At 35.9% G+C, this 16,720-nt stretch overlaps 2 protein-coding genes across 3 annotated transcripts in view; both read right to left on the bottom strand.

Moving 5' to 3' along the window:
• Positions 1–240: 240 nt before the first annotated feature.
• LOC139685693 (transcription elongation factor 1 homolog) lies at positions 241–2,420 on the bottom strand. Its single transcript, XM_071582689.1, has 2 exons — positions 2,082–2,420; positions 241–1,828 (listed from the first exon to the last, which is right to left on the bottom strand). Exons 1-2 carry the CDS (start codon positions 2,195–2,197, stop codon positions 1,696–1,698), a joined length of 249 nt encoding a protein of 82 aa, XP_071438790.1. The 5' UTR covers positions 2,198–2,420; the 3' UTR covers positions 241–1,695.
• A 9,175-nt stretch (positions 2,421–11,595) lies between these two features.
• LOC139685694 (phosphatidylinositol 3-kinase regulatory subunit gamma-like) overlaps positions 11,596–16,720 on the bottom strand; it is a 53,539-nt gene continuing 48,414 nt past the window's right edge. For both annotated transcript variants that reach the window (XM_071582690.1, XM_071582691.1), the window contains exons 12-13: positions 15,564–15,815; positions 11,596–12,810 (exon numbers count right to left, since the gene is read on the bottom strand). In XM_071582690.1, the coding sequence (XP_071438791.1) occupies positions 12,576–12,810; positions 15,564–15,815 (487 nt within the window). In that variant the 3' untranslated portion in view covers positions 11,596–12,575. The remainder of the gene's footprint in view (positions 12,811–15,563; positions 15,816–16,720) is intronic.

The raw sequence follows: 16,720 nt of genomic DNA on the forward strand, positions 1-16,720 counted from the left end.
ACTGTAAATGTCCACTTCATGCCAGGATAAAAATATAAAAGCGTTCACCAAAAAAATGAAAACTTCATCCCATTAGGAAATTTAAAAAGTGGAAATTCATCCTACTTCCTTGAGGACTTTTTCCAACAATTTGTTTATTAATATTTTTACTGATTGCTCAACTAATTTATCTGTAATTAAGCTCCTGATAAGACCAACATTTAAACCGTGAAATATCCGGATGATAATAAGTTGAATAAATATTTCTAGAACCTTTATTACCTTTCAAAGATGATTAACGTACATTAGTCACTCATTATTTTGAACGATTTCAATATTACCATCATCTGTACTATTCCATGTTAGGAAATATAAAAAATGAAGTGTACCTATATAAAAGGGATACTCGTTGGAAGGTAAGGGGATTGTCAATGAACAAGGAGTCATACATACAAAACTCACAGAAAACTTTCAACCCCTTGAGAAAAACTCAGGGAGTCTTCATTATTCACTAGACAAACAGCCACAACAAAAACTGATACAAGGTCGTGTTAACCATAAAGAATAATTTCACATCCAAAGAGGTTGACGTGCTTAAAAAATGTGGATAATCCTTAAAAGTTAGGTTTGTCAGGTTAATGGCCCAAAAAGACCATGAGCAAATGCACAGGTTGAATTAATCACTAATAGAGTAAGCATACAAAACTTCTCGGTTTAGGAATGACAATGAGCTTTAAAATGATACATTAATTTCATACATACTCTAAGCACGAAAGATAAACCTTTTACATAGAAAAGTATCTACCTTCTTCTGGGAAACTTCCATGTATTTTACGACATTTTCCAATGTTAATGACGGATTTCCACATCAATTACTTACTCCAAAACATTCAACACACTAGCCACTATGTAAAGCTCTCTTTCTCTTGCTCTACAAATGTGTGAAAAAACATTAAGTAATACAAACACGTTCTTTCATACGCATAAATTTCCTCTTTAAGATATACGTGCCTTCAAACGCACCTACTCCATTTGACATTATCTGTTTGCTTTCCGTTGACCATATCTCTAAGTACGTTCGTCCATTTCTCTGGCGTGATCATTCTCTAGGTGAAAGAATTGGGGGACTCTGTTGGGGATTTAAGGGGCGATTACGTTTTTACATGTATTTCATCATCCCGGTAATTCAAAGGTCCGTGGTTTATGCCGGTAGGAATGCCTTGGTTTCTGCTGAAATCCACAACCCCTCCCCATTAAATTTGTCCTTTGTGTTCTTCTATCCCTCTAACCTTTACCTACAACAGTGTAAATGTTTTCGCCGTTTGCGTGTGTCTGTCTTTGAATATGTTTGTGTGTTTACGTAAGTGTATAATACATACTTCTATCTTCTACCCTCGTCACCAATTCGAACACCTCTTCTTTTAAACCACTTTTCCACCGGTGCCCTTTCGAAATTCGTAATCCAAAGCTCCCCAGCATAATGGAAGCAGATATGTTTGATGGTGCACATTAATTCACGGCCGAAAGACAATATATGCCACTCTGGAAGATTTACGAACACTCTTTCTTTTAAACAATAAAATGGAATGTTTAATGTCACACTCTATCAATGAAAATCAAAGCTTTAAATCCCTGTATAAAAATTATACATGGAATTTGCCCATTCCCGGCATAAAGGCTTTTCACAAACTTTGTCTTCATTTCAATTCCACAAAATCAATTTGCATTTTCACAGGCATCTATCCAATCGTTGTACACATCTACTGCCTCCGAGAGAACATTGATGGTTGTTTGGAAGTCCTCTAAACACACTCGGCAACAAATTAATGCTGTGTTACGAGATTTATCCCTGTGGATGGATGCAGACATTTTATTAATACTAATTAGCTCTAATGAAAATTTCATGACAAAAATGACAATATGGAATTTAACTGTTTGAAGCATAATTGTGAAGTACTTCATAAGTACCACGTACAAAAAATTAACTTAATTGGAAAAACATTACGTAGAGTACAAATAGCTCAATTATGAATAGAAATTATGAAAACACAAGGTAATTTTACGTAGGCCTTAAAAGAGTAAGAGTAATTTGGGGTGCTTACATTTTCACCTCACATGATTTCTCATGATTGCAAAAGGGGCAATTGAACTGTGTATCCAAGGGTTGTATAGCTTTTCTTTTAGGAGGGGGCTTTCTATTACTTTTCCGGCGTCCCATGATTCATGAAATGAGATAATAAATCGCAAAATCAATCTTATTTCGTTAGCGTAACAAATAACGCCTGCAAAACATTTAGGCTGATCGATCTTGGCTTTAAGTGGTTATGTTTATGTTAATTATGATATATACCGCAAGGTAGCGCTGAGGAGTGAGAACCGTAAACACAGACGGAGAACCGATGAAACTATGAAAGACTGGAAAGGTCTGAATTGTCCAGCTAAATATGATATATCGGGTTTTCAAAAAATGCCACGTGAAAGTTAGTGTCGTTACAATCGTTATGACGTCAAACTATCGATGCAGTTTCGATATCAAAAGCGCGATAATTACGATATGTTGAAAGGTATGAGATAACACACACTGCATGTAAAATACTCACAAAAATCTAAAAGCACATACTTAGATTGTCACATATTGCATGTTCACAATGTATATTTTGGGCAATCAAAATTATCATTGAAAAAATATTAAAACTCTCCACCCAAAAACAAGTTCAAATTCTTTTTGTTAACAGTGGTATAATTTAGATTATATTATGCTTTGACCCATTTTATGATTTAAGAATTATATGATTACCTCGATCTTGTGGTTAATGTATATATGAATATATAATTTTAGAAAAAAAAATTTTACATTTTGGCATTACATGTCTCATCTTTAGCACGTCCTCGGTAACTATTATTTCTAAATAGGTATCAGCAGTGGGTCAGAAACCAGCAGTGGATTGCAAAACCCAAAAATCTGCTTTCATGTGCTCTCTCGCCAGTTTTACAGGAGTTGAAGGACCCCTATAGGCTTTAGCTGGCATGGGGTGCGACTCCTTTCATTCAGGAACCAGATTTGTCCCTCTGCCCACATCCGGTAATACATCCCAATGACGATAGCTGCGCACCCCTAGAGGAGAATTTGTGTTTCCTGACTCCCCTGGACAAAAATTAAAACAAGTGTGAAGAACCCTTCATCTCTAGCAAATCTACTATGCCTAATTAATATTGACAAGAAAATACTATCAGCAAAAAACAACACTAAAATTATACCAAAAATATAGCTGCAACCTCAAAAATGGAATAAAATGTCCTTTTGGCTGCAGCTAGGTACCGTCTAAAGCTGTCACCAAAGAAAAGATATCTTCATTGATTGTCAATCGAAGCAATAAGCTTTGAGTGGCATGAGGAAAAGACATGAAAATGCAAAATATTCGCTGCCAGCCCCTGGGGAGAAAAACAGTAAAGCTGCAAAGTCAGTAGAGTTACTTGCTCAGCGTATGCCCATGGTGACTGCCCAACATATTTGCTGTCCATATCATTGTGCCAAGCAATTGCCCAAGGGTAGGCGATGGACCAAGAAGGAGAAGTTTATTTCATTATCTGTGTATAAGAGGTCACTAAAGATAAAGGCTTTTCTAAAGGCCCTGTAATTCCTACCAAGAAAAAATAACATTAGCTCTAATGGTGAACAGAATTCCTTTTGAGGTTGGAGTGAACTCACAAATATTCACCTCTTTGAGAAAGCAGATGAAACACAGGAATATATCTTGCTTGGTTTTGCACTTTATCACTTGATGTAGTGTCACTCAGAGAACACCCACAGTATGAACATACAGCGACCAAGGGAAGAAGAGGGCATTGACTCATCAGTAGCCATTTACCTAAACATTATTGTTTTAACCGCATGTTTTTGTTTTTTTTATGCTGGATGCAAGATGTGCATGTTTATTTTCAAAATGCAGTGTTCATTTTTTCAATTCCATATATAAAACCACACATTATTATAATAAAGAGCATATAAGATCTATTAGGATTTTAAAAAAAGAGCCAATTTTAGTGTTGCTATGTCCCCTACCTTGGACTATGAGCAGTAGCTCTAGGGGAGGCAACCGACAGCGAGGTCATTTGAGCCATTAGGGATGGATGGAGTGGGAGGAAGGGTGGCAAGAAACCAGGTATTGGCATTAGCTTACTCTTAACAAAAGGCACCAAGGAGTCCACAGTTAAAAGTCCCATCCGACAGATGGTATACTCACCTAAAATGCTCTCCACAAAGCACCTCAAGTAGGGATCAGGATACCACCGAAAAAAACTGCCATCTCCATTATTTGAAACCAGACCTTCTGGGTGGGAAGCCATTATGTTAGCTGCCACACCATCATGATCCCCTTGGACTACAACCTTCATGTGGTAGGATTTGTGCGTTCCATAAATCCTCTAATGATATACTGGTTGATCAATAATTTTTTCTGATAACATCACTCATGTATTGAAGGGTGGGAACCAAAGAACAGGTAATCCATGCATCTAGATCCAACAGAGGTGGATGCAGATACATCTTTCCTCACATACCCTTGGAGGCATAATGATTTATTAGGAACACAATAGGAATAGGAAAGGCCTAATGTAGATAACTATGGTTCACATCTGTAGGCAAATTTAAGAGGTATTTTAAACAGGCAATGCTTTGGTCATACAAGAATATTATGATTAATTTTTTTAAACAATTTAAGGCATCATTCAAACAGTCTTGGACTGAAGGACTATAACTCTACCATTTTTATACCAATGTCACAGAAAAAGTCTGTCATAATTTGAATGTCAGTATGAGTTGCTTTTGATAGTTTCGCCATGTCACATTTTCATCCTTCACAATATATTTTTACAACTTAGTGCACCAAATATTCATTAATTGAATAGTGGGGTGACTTCTAGATCTTGGAACTTATATTCAGAGGTACTTTTGATATCAATGAAGACATGCAGTTCCTACTTGACTTAAAGGAATGCCAGTGGCATCTAGAATATAGAGGATTGTTTTATCAATGTAACCCCATCAGATGCTCTAAAGTAATATGGACAGGGCATTTGTTTATTGAAAGGGTACTTACTCATTATAGATGTATGAAATTTATATCTGAAGGTAAAGATCAATGAGAGTAACACTATCTATAGACTAGAATGATAAAATTAAATGAGCAGCATTAGTATTTAAAAATCACTAATAGGAAAAATAAGTGATAATTGAAAAATTTTACTCATTATAACTATGTAAGAGAGGGGATACCAATTATGCTCCTGAATAAAGTACTTAATCATCTTTACAGGCAAATTAAAAACTATTGGTAGAAAAATATGAAAACTTTCAAACTACCTGCATATTGACCCAAAATGACATACTAAAGAATGGAGAGCAGGATAAATATTTCTTAGACAATGAGGACTTTTTATGAAGAGAAAGCAGTGGAGCAATGAAAGTTAATATTACTTTATGAAATATAATTGAGAAGATATGGAGCGATAATTAAGGGACCTTTTCAGCATTCATGGATCTGAGGCATGATTTCGGTTGAAGCAAAATATATGCAATGCTTTAAAATTTGATGACCATATATGATTTTATGTCAAATATAAATAAACACACTTTGCAATTGTAGATGAGCCTTAAAGTGGACATAGAGTCTTATCCTGCTGGAGCTTATAGACTACATAGTTATACTTTTAGAGAAGGTTTTATTTTGATGCTGTACTGTATTGATGAAAAAAATCTCAAAATGTGAAACAAATATACTTTAATCTGGTGCTTGAAATATATCTGTAACTAACTAAGAAAGAAAAAAAAGAAAAATTGAAGAATTTGATGTAATTGGTTGGAATAACATATTATAAATTGCATTCACCTGCATGAGTTGGATCATAAAAATCACATTAGCCTGGATATCAGAAATTACTCCATAAAAATATGTATGCATTTAACCAACTATGGCTATGAAACAGAATTGGTACAGCAACCAGGACAAAATATAAGAAAGAATGCTAGTATATTTAAGAAAAGCATTGAAGATTTCAATCGACAGAGAAACCACCAAAATGAAACCCTGGAAAGGATAGGTAAAGACAGAATATGTTGAAAGTAAATGTAATCCATGGTATTAATGGGGTGTCATGCATTTATCACACCATGTTTAAGATATGTCTAGCAGTTTTATTTGAGATTGAATGATAATTTTAGGCAATTGAATTATTAGTGGATTCCTCAAAGCAATGTTGGCATCAAGTCCATAATATAACTAATTTTTGTAAAAGGAGATTTTGGAGCATTGATTCATTCTATAAACTTATAGGATAAAACAGGGAGACCCTGTCCTTTTAACTTTTTGCTTTCCTTTTGATGGTTAATACAGGATCACTTGGAAAGCATTGGTGAATTTATTCTTTTCAATATTCACAAGGTTTCTATGCAATATATAGGCTAGATATATGATGGTGCCTAAAACCTGCAACTATGAATTTCTAATCAATATCATTGGCATTGAGATTTTGACTATAGGTCATCATTGTCTATGATATAATGAAGTTATGATGCATCTAATGGTTTTTGCAGAGGGATGTGATGCTTGTGCTGAAAGACACGAGAAAAAAATTAATGCATCCATTGATTGAATCAATTTTATCCCCTCATTCAGCATATTGATTTTGGTAATCTGGTAGGATAGATTAATATTAGTTTTAAGTATTTCTAGAGTGAAAAAAATTGCTCAACTTTCATTCTTTCCTAGCAGTCTTTTCCTTGAAACTTACAGGCTTCTGTGATGGAAACATCTGTTCTTTTGCACCACTGGACCAGTTGTTACCTGTTCCATTTATTGGAAGGATAATTTTGTTTGTATTGTTTAGATTAATTAATACTTTTTGGGCTATTCTGGTTAATCATATTTTTAAATTCTCGATTATTAAGATATTTCCATATATTTTATATTTTAAAATCAATATTTTTTTCATGCAATAAATTATCTTCATATTGATAATCATTTTGTTCCTGCCTATCATTTAAAAATATTTATCTATTTCTTCATAACTTAATTTCATTGTAAAAGATTAAGATTTATTGGTATCTATTAGTGTTGAATATGATATGGTAATATGTTCGTCTTTTTATTTTTTGCTCTTTCGTAGAGTAATAGCTACATAAACAAGGGATGTCTGTCTGTCAGTTTTTGGGATGACTTCTCTCATTTTTCTCATCACAATTCTGTTTTAAAAAATATCGATTTTCAAGTTTATAAAGCCTTTGTTGCATTTAAATAAAAAAATATATGAATTAGAAATAAGGGAGCACGCCTATAGAACATTTTGAATTTCCCGCATGTGCTGACTTAGTCTCTCGTTCATTATATAGCCGTTAGAAATAGCGGAACGTTCAATCACAATGAAATACTTGGTGCACGAAATATAACATATAGTGTCCCTGCCATACCCTACTGGCTGGTTGTTCAGTAGCCTCAGAAGCGGCCGAAGCAGCGGAAAGTAGAAGGATGTTATTTATTGCGCTGAAAGACGAAGGTTTTTAATTAGAGAAGAATTTTCATTTATTTATACATTTACGGTCTGAATGAATAAATATATGCATTCTGAATACTTACATTGTTCATTTTTCGCCGATGACAAATTGACTGAAAATAAATGGTGCCAAATGTATAGCAAAGCCGTATTTTATAAAGTACATCATAAACCCCTTAGAGGAGGAAAATGGAATGAAATTCTTTTACCCGGTTGAAGCAATTCGAGGTATAAGTAGCAAAGTTCATGTATTGCGCGAGGAAGTTATACTGTAATAAGAATAAATATTGTATACAGCATCTCATTTTTTATTTTAACAGTGTACAATATGCTTAAGAGGTCAATCAAAACAATGTATATCCTTCAATATTATTTTCGACTCATCTAGAATATGCAACTCAATTGACACGTAAAATTCCTTTAGCGTAGGTATCATTGTTGTCCTCGAGACGCAGTTATTGCCTCGGAATGCGCCTTGGGTGCTTTTTCTTTCTACGCCAAGTATGGATGTCGTGTAAACCAGAATTAACAGAGGAAAGAAGCAAATTGATCTAAACGCGCAATGATATAATACAAACATTTTAATAGCAGCAAATTTTTGTTAACCTGGCCCAATGCATAATATGAGGGAAAATAAATACAGAAGGGTTATGTTCAAGATAGATGGTTTGTACCACGGCATTTTCGTAAGCCCAAATTTTAGTAAGCCGACCAACCAGCGGTGTGAATTTCACAAGCAGACGGTCAAAGGGAAACGAGCCGCTTAATATTTTTTGGATGGAGAAGAACCCAAGCTCCCCTTCACTTGACTCATAACCCCCTCCAAATTGCAAGGCAATAGTTTCCCCCCTTCCCTATTGAGCAAGCACACATTATAAGATGTTTGTATATAGCCCTTCAATTATTATTAGTAATCTACCAGTGATGGTAGGTTTTGGATGGACACAAGCTACCAAACCACACAGCAATAATTCCCCTACCTCTCTTAGCAATTCTCCTGCCTCTATAATAGACCCCTCTTCGTTTCTGCATACTACCTTCCACCCTTTTTTTCATCCTACAATCCACACCCTATACTACTCCTGCCCCCTCTTCACTCGCTTCACATTTTCCTCTATTGCAGTTTTTAACATCCTCACCTATCAAAACAGGTCTGCATCATTCCTGCCTGCATCTTTTTGATTTCTTCCAACAATCCCCTCTACTCCCCACCACACCTAACACTCCCTCATTTGTTTTCCTTTCTGTCCACTTCACCTTTTCCATCCTTCTTCACAGCCACATTTCAATAGCCTCCAATGTATGTTTATCTTCCTGCTTCAATGACCATGTTTCCACACCATACATAACTACACTCCATGTCAAAATTTTGACGAGTCTTTTCTTAACGACCTTACTCAAGGTCACTGTCATAAATTCTCTCCTCCTTGTGAAAGCTTCTTTGCCTAATACAATTCTTCTCCATCTGTCCCAACTAATTTAATCACTTTGGTCCAAAATACTTATGAGATAGGTTAACTGTTCCACCGACCCAAGTACTTGCCCTCCTCCTATAACGTTTAACTTGGTCTCTCTTTTTGGAAAACCACATAAGCTTTGTTTTATTTTTATTTCTTCTCATTCCATTTCTATCGCACTGAATTCCCACTTCACTCATCAATGCTTGTAACTCCTTGGCTGACTGACCAACTAGAGCTCGGTCATCAGCAAACCTAACTGATTTTACGAATTACCCGCCAACCTTCATTCGTATCTCCACTTATTCCCATGCCTTCCCATTATTTCCTCCACATATACTTTGAACAGCAGAGGTGATAATGGGAAACCCTGTCTTACTAAATCTTCCCATCCAGACTCTCCATTCCTCAATCACTTGAGCAGTCTGAGATATGTACAGGTTGCAGATTAGTCTCCCATCCCTCTAATCCACTCCTATCTTCTGCAATACATTCATTAATTCTACCCAATTTACTCCATCAAATTCCTTTTCAAAATATGTATATATCCTAATTGTACTCTATGTTACTCTATCAGTGACCTCATTCCTGAAATGGCATCACGTGTGACTCTCCCCTTCCTGAACCAAAACTAATCAGCCCCTGTAAAAAATTTGCTCAGATTTCCATCTGCTTGTTCATCCTAAAAATTATATTAGTGTGAGAAGTCAGATTTATCATTCAGTAGTCCTCTCATACCACTGCCTTTCCTTTCTTTGGAAGAGGAACGAATACTGATCTAACTAAAACTAAATCTAGCCAAATTCTTCCCTCATATGACAATCCAAAAAAACTCTTCCTCCTGCATTTTCCTAAACTTTTAAGTAATTCTGCGGGAATATTGTCAACATCCACAGCCTTAATTGATTAAAATTCCCTCAGTGCCCCTTCTATCTCACCAACAAGTAAGCCTGAACCTTAGCTATCCTCATCTATGTCATTTTCTCTCTTATGTCAAATCTTTATGGTTTCATTTCTTTACCATACGGCTCTAATATATATCCCTTCTACCTCTCTTGGACCTTTTCTGGTTCAACTAATATTTTTAATGTTGTACCTTCTATTGTTTGCAACAAATTACATTTCAACTAACTGTTTTCCTATCTTAGATTGTTTGCAGCAATTTTCCCTTCTTACTTCCTGACAGGGTTTCAACCTTCCTGTAAAGCACAATAATTTCTCACTTTCTCTGTCAACTTTCTGTATCCTTGCTCGGTGTTTTCTACCACATTCTTTTGCTCTTTTTGTAGCCCACCTGTGTTTGTTATTTGACTCTTTATACTTCCTTTTTAACTCAGTCCTTTTCCTACTAACAGTTTCTTTAGTTTGACTAGAGGCTTCCCATATCTCTTTTTGATAAATTCCCATTCTTCCTCTATAGTAACCAATTCCCTTTCCTCACTCATCAACAGCCAGCTCATACTCCTTTGTCCACCCTGTTAATTCTTCTATGTTCCATTTCCTTAACTGCCTTCCCTGCTGTATCTTGTCGAATTGAATGCTGCATTTCATAATTACTAAATTATGATCCAAGTCCGTATCCACTCTCAGTGAACCTTGCAAATTGATCAAGGTTCCTAAATCTGTGCCAAACCATAATATAGCCTGACACCTTTTTGATTCACCTGGCATTTTCTATGCATACCTGTGCCTTTGGTGGTGTCTTACCCAAGTGGTGGTGATGACTTACCCGTCTCCTGTATTATTTAATTGCTTTCTTCCCTCGTTGTTCCTAAACTATAGTCCCTCACCTCACTGCCATCTCTTCCTTCACCTACCGTCGAATTACAATCCCCCATCATTAATAATGTTTCCCTTTAGGAGAATTTGCAATTATTTCCTCTAACTGCTGGCACACCCCTAACTGATGGACTTTTTCCCACATTTGATTGCTTGGTGGCTTGTACACCTGAACACTGACCAAGTTCATCAGTTTCATTTTTTTATACTAGTTATATTCTACCTATTGCTTGCTCTACTTTTAACTATGATTCTTTTCATTCAATATTATAGCCACCCCTCTCTGGCTCTCTTCCCCTCTGATGTTATTACTTAATATGACTACATTCGTCTAGCTCATAACCTTGGATGTATCTGGCATGGTTGATCCTACCAGGAGCAAATATCATTACTCTCACCAGCAAAGATCTAGGGTCATCATTATGCACAAGCCCTTCCACCCCACCAAGGTTGTAGTACATGGGGAGGGAGGCCTTCAATCTTACCCGAGTTTTCCATTATAGAAGGCAGCCTCAGTCCACATTCTCATATTCCACAGTTTATGGATACATTTATATCCTTATTATTCTATATACAGTAGAGTTCCAGGAAGGAATCCTCCAGGAATTTTAGGGTTTCTCAAAATCAAGAATTTCCAATTTTTCATTTTCAAATCAAAATTTTGAGGTTATGAAGTTGTAACCAGGAAATATCTCAACCAGGTCAGAATTTAGTGCATGAATAGATGCCGAATTTTGACTTTTCATGGTTAATGCATTGATCTAGTCAATAAAGGCACATGATGCAACACTTCAGAATATAATTAAATAATAATAAGCAAATTTCACATAGAACACTTTTCTTTTCAGTTTATTGAGTGTGATACGGGTATCTGTCAAGGAATACAAGCAAGGTAACAAATATTTCTGTCTTAAGAACAATAACACATTGAAATATTATGGACTGGCATGTTTCACAAACTGGTTCATGTTAAAAATAAGATTTATCTGTTTCTTAGATAATAAAAATTTCAAGAGGCCCAAATAAAGCTTTTAAAACAAAAAATAAACATTACCCTATTACATGTTTTGCAGAGATTCCAAGATTATGGAAAATGGGACGGATACACAAACAGCATACAGAGAAGTCCAGCCTAGGAACTTTATGTTGGTGTCCAAGAAAAGGCTTGAATCCATTCTCAATTCCCAAACAATAAATGTCCGTCCTTCTGCAAGAACTTGATGAGGGCACTCAAAAAAACATCTTTTTTCTCAGGCATTTTGCCCTATAAGCACCATTGAATTCATCAGATATATATATATATATATATATATATATATATATATATATATGTATATATATATGTTAGCACTAGTCTTATTTTCACAAGTACTTAATTTGCTTTACAAAATTCATTTCTTCCACAGTATAGAAAAACTCATACTGTTCTGAATGGAAATATTTATATCACATTTGTACAAGTCCATTTCATTAATTCCTTCTCAATGGAAAATAAATATTTCCCATTTTACATATTTAATCTATGGATATCTAGCAACCCACAATTTATCAGTAGACATGAATGGGGAAAATAAGCTAAAATACTGTTTTATTCATAGGCAAGCCACTATGAGTAAAATTTTACTTTTTATTAATAAAATGTCCAAAAGAAATACGAGTTTCGCTGTAGCAAACCACTTCACTTGCTTTTCGGCAAAACAAGATGATTTCATAAAAATGCAAATCTCACAGGCTGTTGAGAAGATGAGTAAGATTCACAACAGCATTTATTATCACAGGTAATCCTGGGATTCTCCCATGAGCGAGCAAGTTTCAGTGGAAGAAGGGAAAGTAGCCGCTACCACCAGCATTTGTACCTCCCACTGCTGCATGGGCAAACACTGGGAATGTTAGTGAAGTGCAGAGAAGGTCATTATGCTCCTTCAACGAGTTCTGAGCATAATGCATCACAAGGGACTTTAATGAAGGATAGATGTTATATGGCTCAGCAAACCCATATCCACGGTCAGTCTCGTAGATTATACAATGGTTTGGAGCACCATTACACCTGGAAAAATATGGAGAAAAAAAAATATAAATCAATGATTCCAATTAAACTATGATATTGCAGTATCTCAGTAAGGAAATCAAGAGTGCATATCATCAAACACCAGGAAAACGATGACTTATTGCCTTAATTATACAGGGATTTCATATGATCCTTAATTCTAATAATAAATTTTCTTCTAGTTTGTGAACATGATACAAATCTGGAATTAAAAATTAATTTACCACATGGGATTATAAAAAATTTAATTGTCTTAAGGAATTAGTTGACCAATTTTATAGGTAATTATAATTTACCTAACCAACCCTCTTCCTCCCTTTCCTCTGAAATATCAGCCGTAATTCAAGAATTAATAGAAGAAATAAATCTGCTTCCAGAGAAAATCTTCAATGCAGATGAAACTGGCCCTTATTTTAAGTTCTTACCAAAGAATTCACTTATTGCAGAAAAATAAAAATCAGCTCCTACTCACAAGATTGATTTCCACGACACAGTGTATGTGCAAAAGATTAGAAGTGGCAAATGAAAAAACAACTTGAACACATCAAAAAAACAAAGAGGGATAATGATTATTTTAACAAGTGGCAGAAATGTTTTTGTGATCATGTATATTTATATAAAATTTAAGATTAAAAGTGAGTTTGTTTCAACAAGGCCTACAGTTTTTTTTGGCAATCAACTACTTTCAGTGGTCACAAGATATGCAAAATGTTGTCATTTTTCTCCAATCATGGCTTTATGTTCCTACCAGCCTGATGTCTCATGCCATGATTTGTGCCACCTTAAGGGTTTGTGTACACTTCAGTGTGACTGGAATGGCTCTCCTGCATTCTTTTGTTATACATTGCAACTGCAATAAATTTATACAATGTCATGAAAGAAAAATATGCAAATGCAATGCCATACCATTGGTGGTATTTTCTAAGGGATTTTATTTATTTTCGTGGTGCATCTCAGTGGAGGGAACGTAAAAAGATCCTCATCAGGTGATTGTCCATGTTTTCCAATTTTCCATGCACCCTTGACCAGTCATGGGCACTGAAAATCAGGAGTTTGCCGAGTTGATTCTAAGCAAAATTCTGACATTTAGAAGGCCATTTTGGTGTAAGAGTACTACCTTGATCAAAAAGTTCCCGGAATAACCACCGTGTGGCGCTCCCATCGTTCCGATTTGAGTTCTGTTTTTTTGTTAAATTGGTACATCTGTTGTTGATATTCCCTTTAAATCTTAGTGTCATAACTTGACATTTGCAAAAGTTACGTAGCCAAGAGTACATCTATCTCTGTGTGTGTTGGCGATTTTTTACAATTGCAGAAATGGATTTAAATTTGCAACAACGAACTTGTATTAAATTTTGCGTAAAAAACGGATTTAGTGGCGCACGGACGTTGGAAATGTTGGAAAAGTGTTTCGGCAACGATTCTCTAAAAAAACGGTCGTTTACCAGTGGCACGAGCGGTTCAGAAGTGGTCGTGAGTCAATCGAAGATGATGAACGCAGTGGCAGACCATCGACATCGAAAGTCGGTGAAAAAATTGATAAAGTAAAAGAAATGTTGGTCAATAACCGCAAATTAACCATCAGAGAAATAGCGGAGGACTTGAACATTGCCTATGGATCCGCCCAAGACATTGTGGTTAATGATTTGGGTTTCCGTCGTGTAGCAGCAAAGTTGGTGCCGAAAGACCTCAATTTCATGCAAAAAAGAGACCGTGTTGACGTCGCAAAAGACATGATTTGCGAGGCTGAATCCGATCCCACATTCATCAAAAGGATCATTACTGGAGACGAGACGTGGGTTTATGAGTACGACACGCAATCCAGACATCAGGCAAGTGAATGGCGTTCACCAAATGAGCCGAGACCAAAAAAACCACGTCGTTTTCAGTCAAAAAAGAAGGCAATGCTGACGGTTTTCATGGATTACAACGGTGTAGTGCATCATGAATTTTTGCCAGAAGGCCAGACAGTAAACAAAGAGTATTATTTGGGCGTTATGAGACGTTTGCGTGAAGCAATTCGCCGAAAGAGACCAGAAATGTGGGCAGAAAACTCGTGGATTTTGCACCATGATAACGCACCGTCGCACAGTGCTATCATTATTCGTAATTTTTTGACGAAAAATGCAACAAATACCATCCAACAGCCACCGAATTCACCTGATTTGGCTCCCTGTGACTTCTTTCTGTTCAATCGAGTTAAAAAACCATTACGGGGAACGCGTTTTAGCAGCCGAGAGGAAGTAATGGAAAAATCGCAGGAAGCACTGATGGACATACCGAAAACCGACCGTAACTTTTGCAAATGTCAAGTTATGACACTAAGATTTAAAGGGAATATCAACAACAGATGTACCAATTTAACAAAAAAAACAGAACTCAAATCGGAACGATGGGAGCGCCACACGGTGGTTATTCCGGGAACTTTTTGATCAAGGTAGTATGTTTACAATCTTGTACGTGTCTAGACATATAAAAGACATTAATGGCAATGTTGAGCTTCCAAAAGGAGTAAATGGGTAAAAATCATGATATGTCATGTAACTGGATCTAAACAAGTGAGAAATCAAACAATCAAATATTCTATAACCTCAATTATATGTCATAAGCAGACAACAGTGCTACCTATAATTGGGGAAAAAGATATTTTTACCAAGTGGTAAATGCTAATGTTACATTAAATAATAGAAGACTGTAACAATAAACTGCATGCAATCCAAAGCAAAACACATTTCAACTATTTTAGAACTCACATGATTGATAAGGCAAACTGCCCCATACGGCTTTGACTGGGACGAATGAGAAATGTTCCATCAGACTGCCCTTCTAGGAGTCTTTCTGCTTCCTCCCTCGAACAATCACCAATCATCCAAGTAGAACTATCATTGTGTGGAAGTTTCTCCAAATCCAATTCCCTCTCCAAATCCAACTCCCTTTCCAAATCATGGCCACTCCAGTGCAGTGGATTCAAGCATTGGGGTTTTATCCCACAAGCCTTCAGTAAACTACACAAAAGAGAAATAAAACTGAAAATAAGATGCCCATGGCTCATGATGCATATTAGAATCCACACTCCAGCCGATCCTTATACTTGTAGTATTTTTCAACTTGACTCTCTAAGTTGGATATGGTCTTATAAACACCACCAGCAAAACCACTTATGGTAAACTCGTGTAGATTGTGCAATATTAACAATGATAAGGAGTATTTCATGGGCATAAGTGATTGAGGTAAACTCCAGTTTGTAGGAAAATGTCATAATGGTAATAAAGGTTAGTTGTTATTTATCACAGAATCTATGCCATTACAATTAATGTATCACATTTTAAACATGATACATGGGTCGTTCAACAAATCCTTTGAAAATCCAAGAGATGTCACTTGTAGTGATGGAAAAGGTTTGCTTTTGGTAAGCCTTATGTTGTATGCGAGTACTGTTAAACTTTCAGCTATATCCATTACATATATTCCTTTTCTTTTTTAAAAGTCGCTTGAAACAACTAATTTTTGTTTATTTAGAAAAGTGGAAAAAATTAGTTTTGTGTAATGATTAAATACTTCTACTTAAAATGCTTAACACCAAAAGAGATCAAAGCCTAGTTGGATGAAGTTCACAGCGAATATGCTCCTGTGTTTGCAGTTGTTTATAATTGGGTAAATGAGCTGAAACGTGGCCATGGACATCATTAGGGATGTTCAGTAGATGTGATTTCCTTTGAAATGTTCCACAAAGCCATGAGATGGTTTTGAGGGATCTATGAATCAAAGTTTGCAATATAGTCGAGGTCACAGGCATATCAAAATGTACAGTGTTTTCAATTTCGCAAGAAAAGTTGATGGTGAAACATAATCTTGGCAAGAAGAGTGCCGTGTTTCCTCTCAGTGAAAAATAAACACAATCATGTGGTGA

The sequence above is a fragment of the Hetaerina americana genome, unplaced genomic scaffold, assembly GCF_022747635.1.
Source record: "Hetaerina americana unplaced genomic scaffold, ioHetAmer1.1.p SCAF_12, whole genome shotgun sequence".
NCBI classification, from domain to species: Eukaryota; Metazoa; Arthropoda; class Insecta; order Odonata; family Calopterygidae; genus Hetaerina; species Hetaerina americana.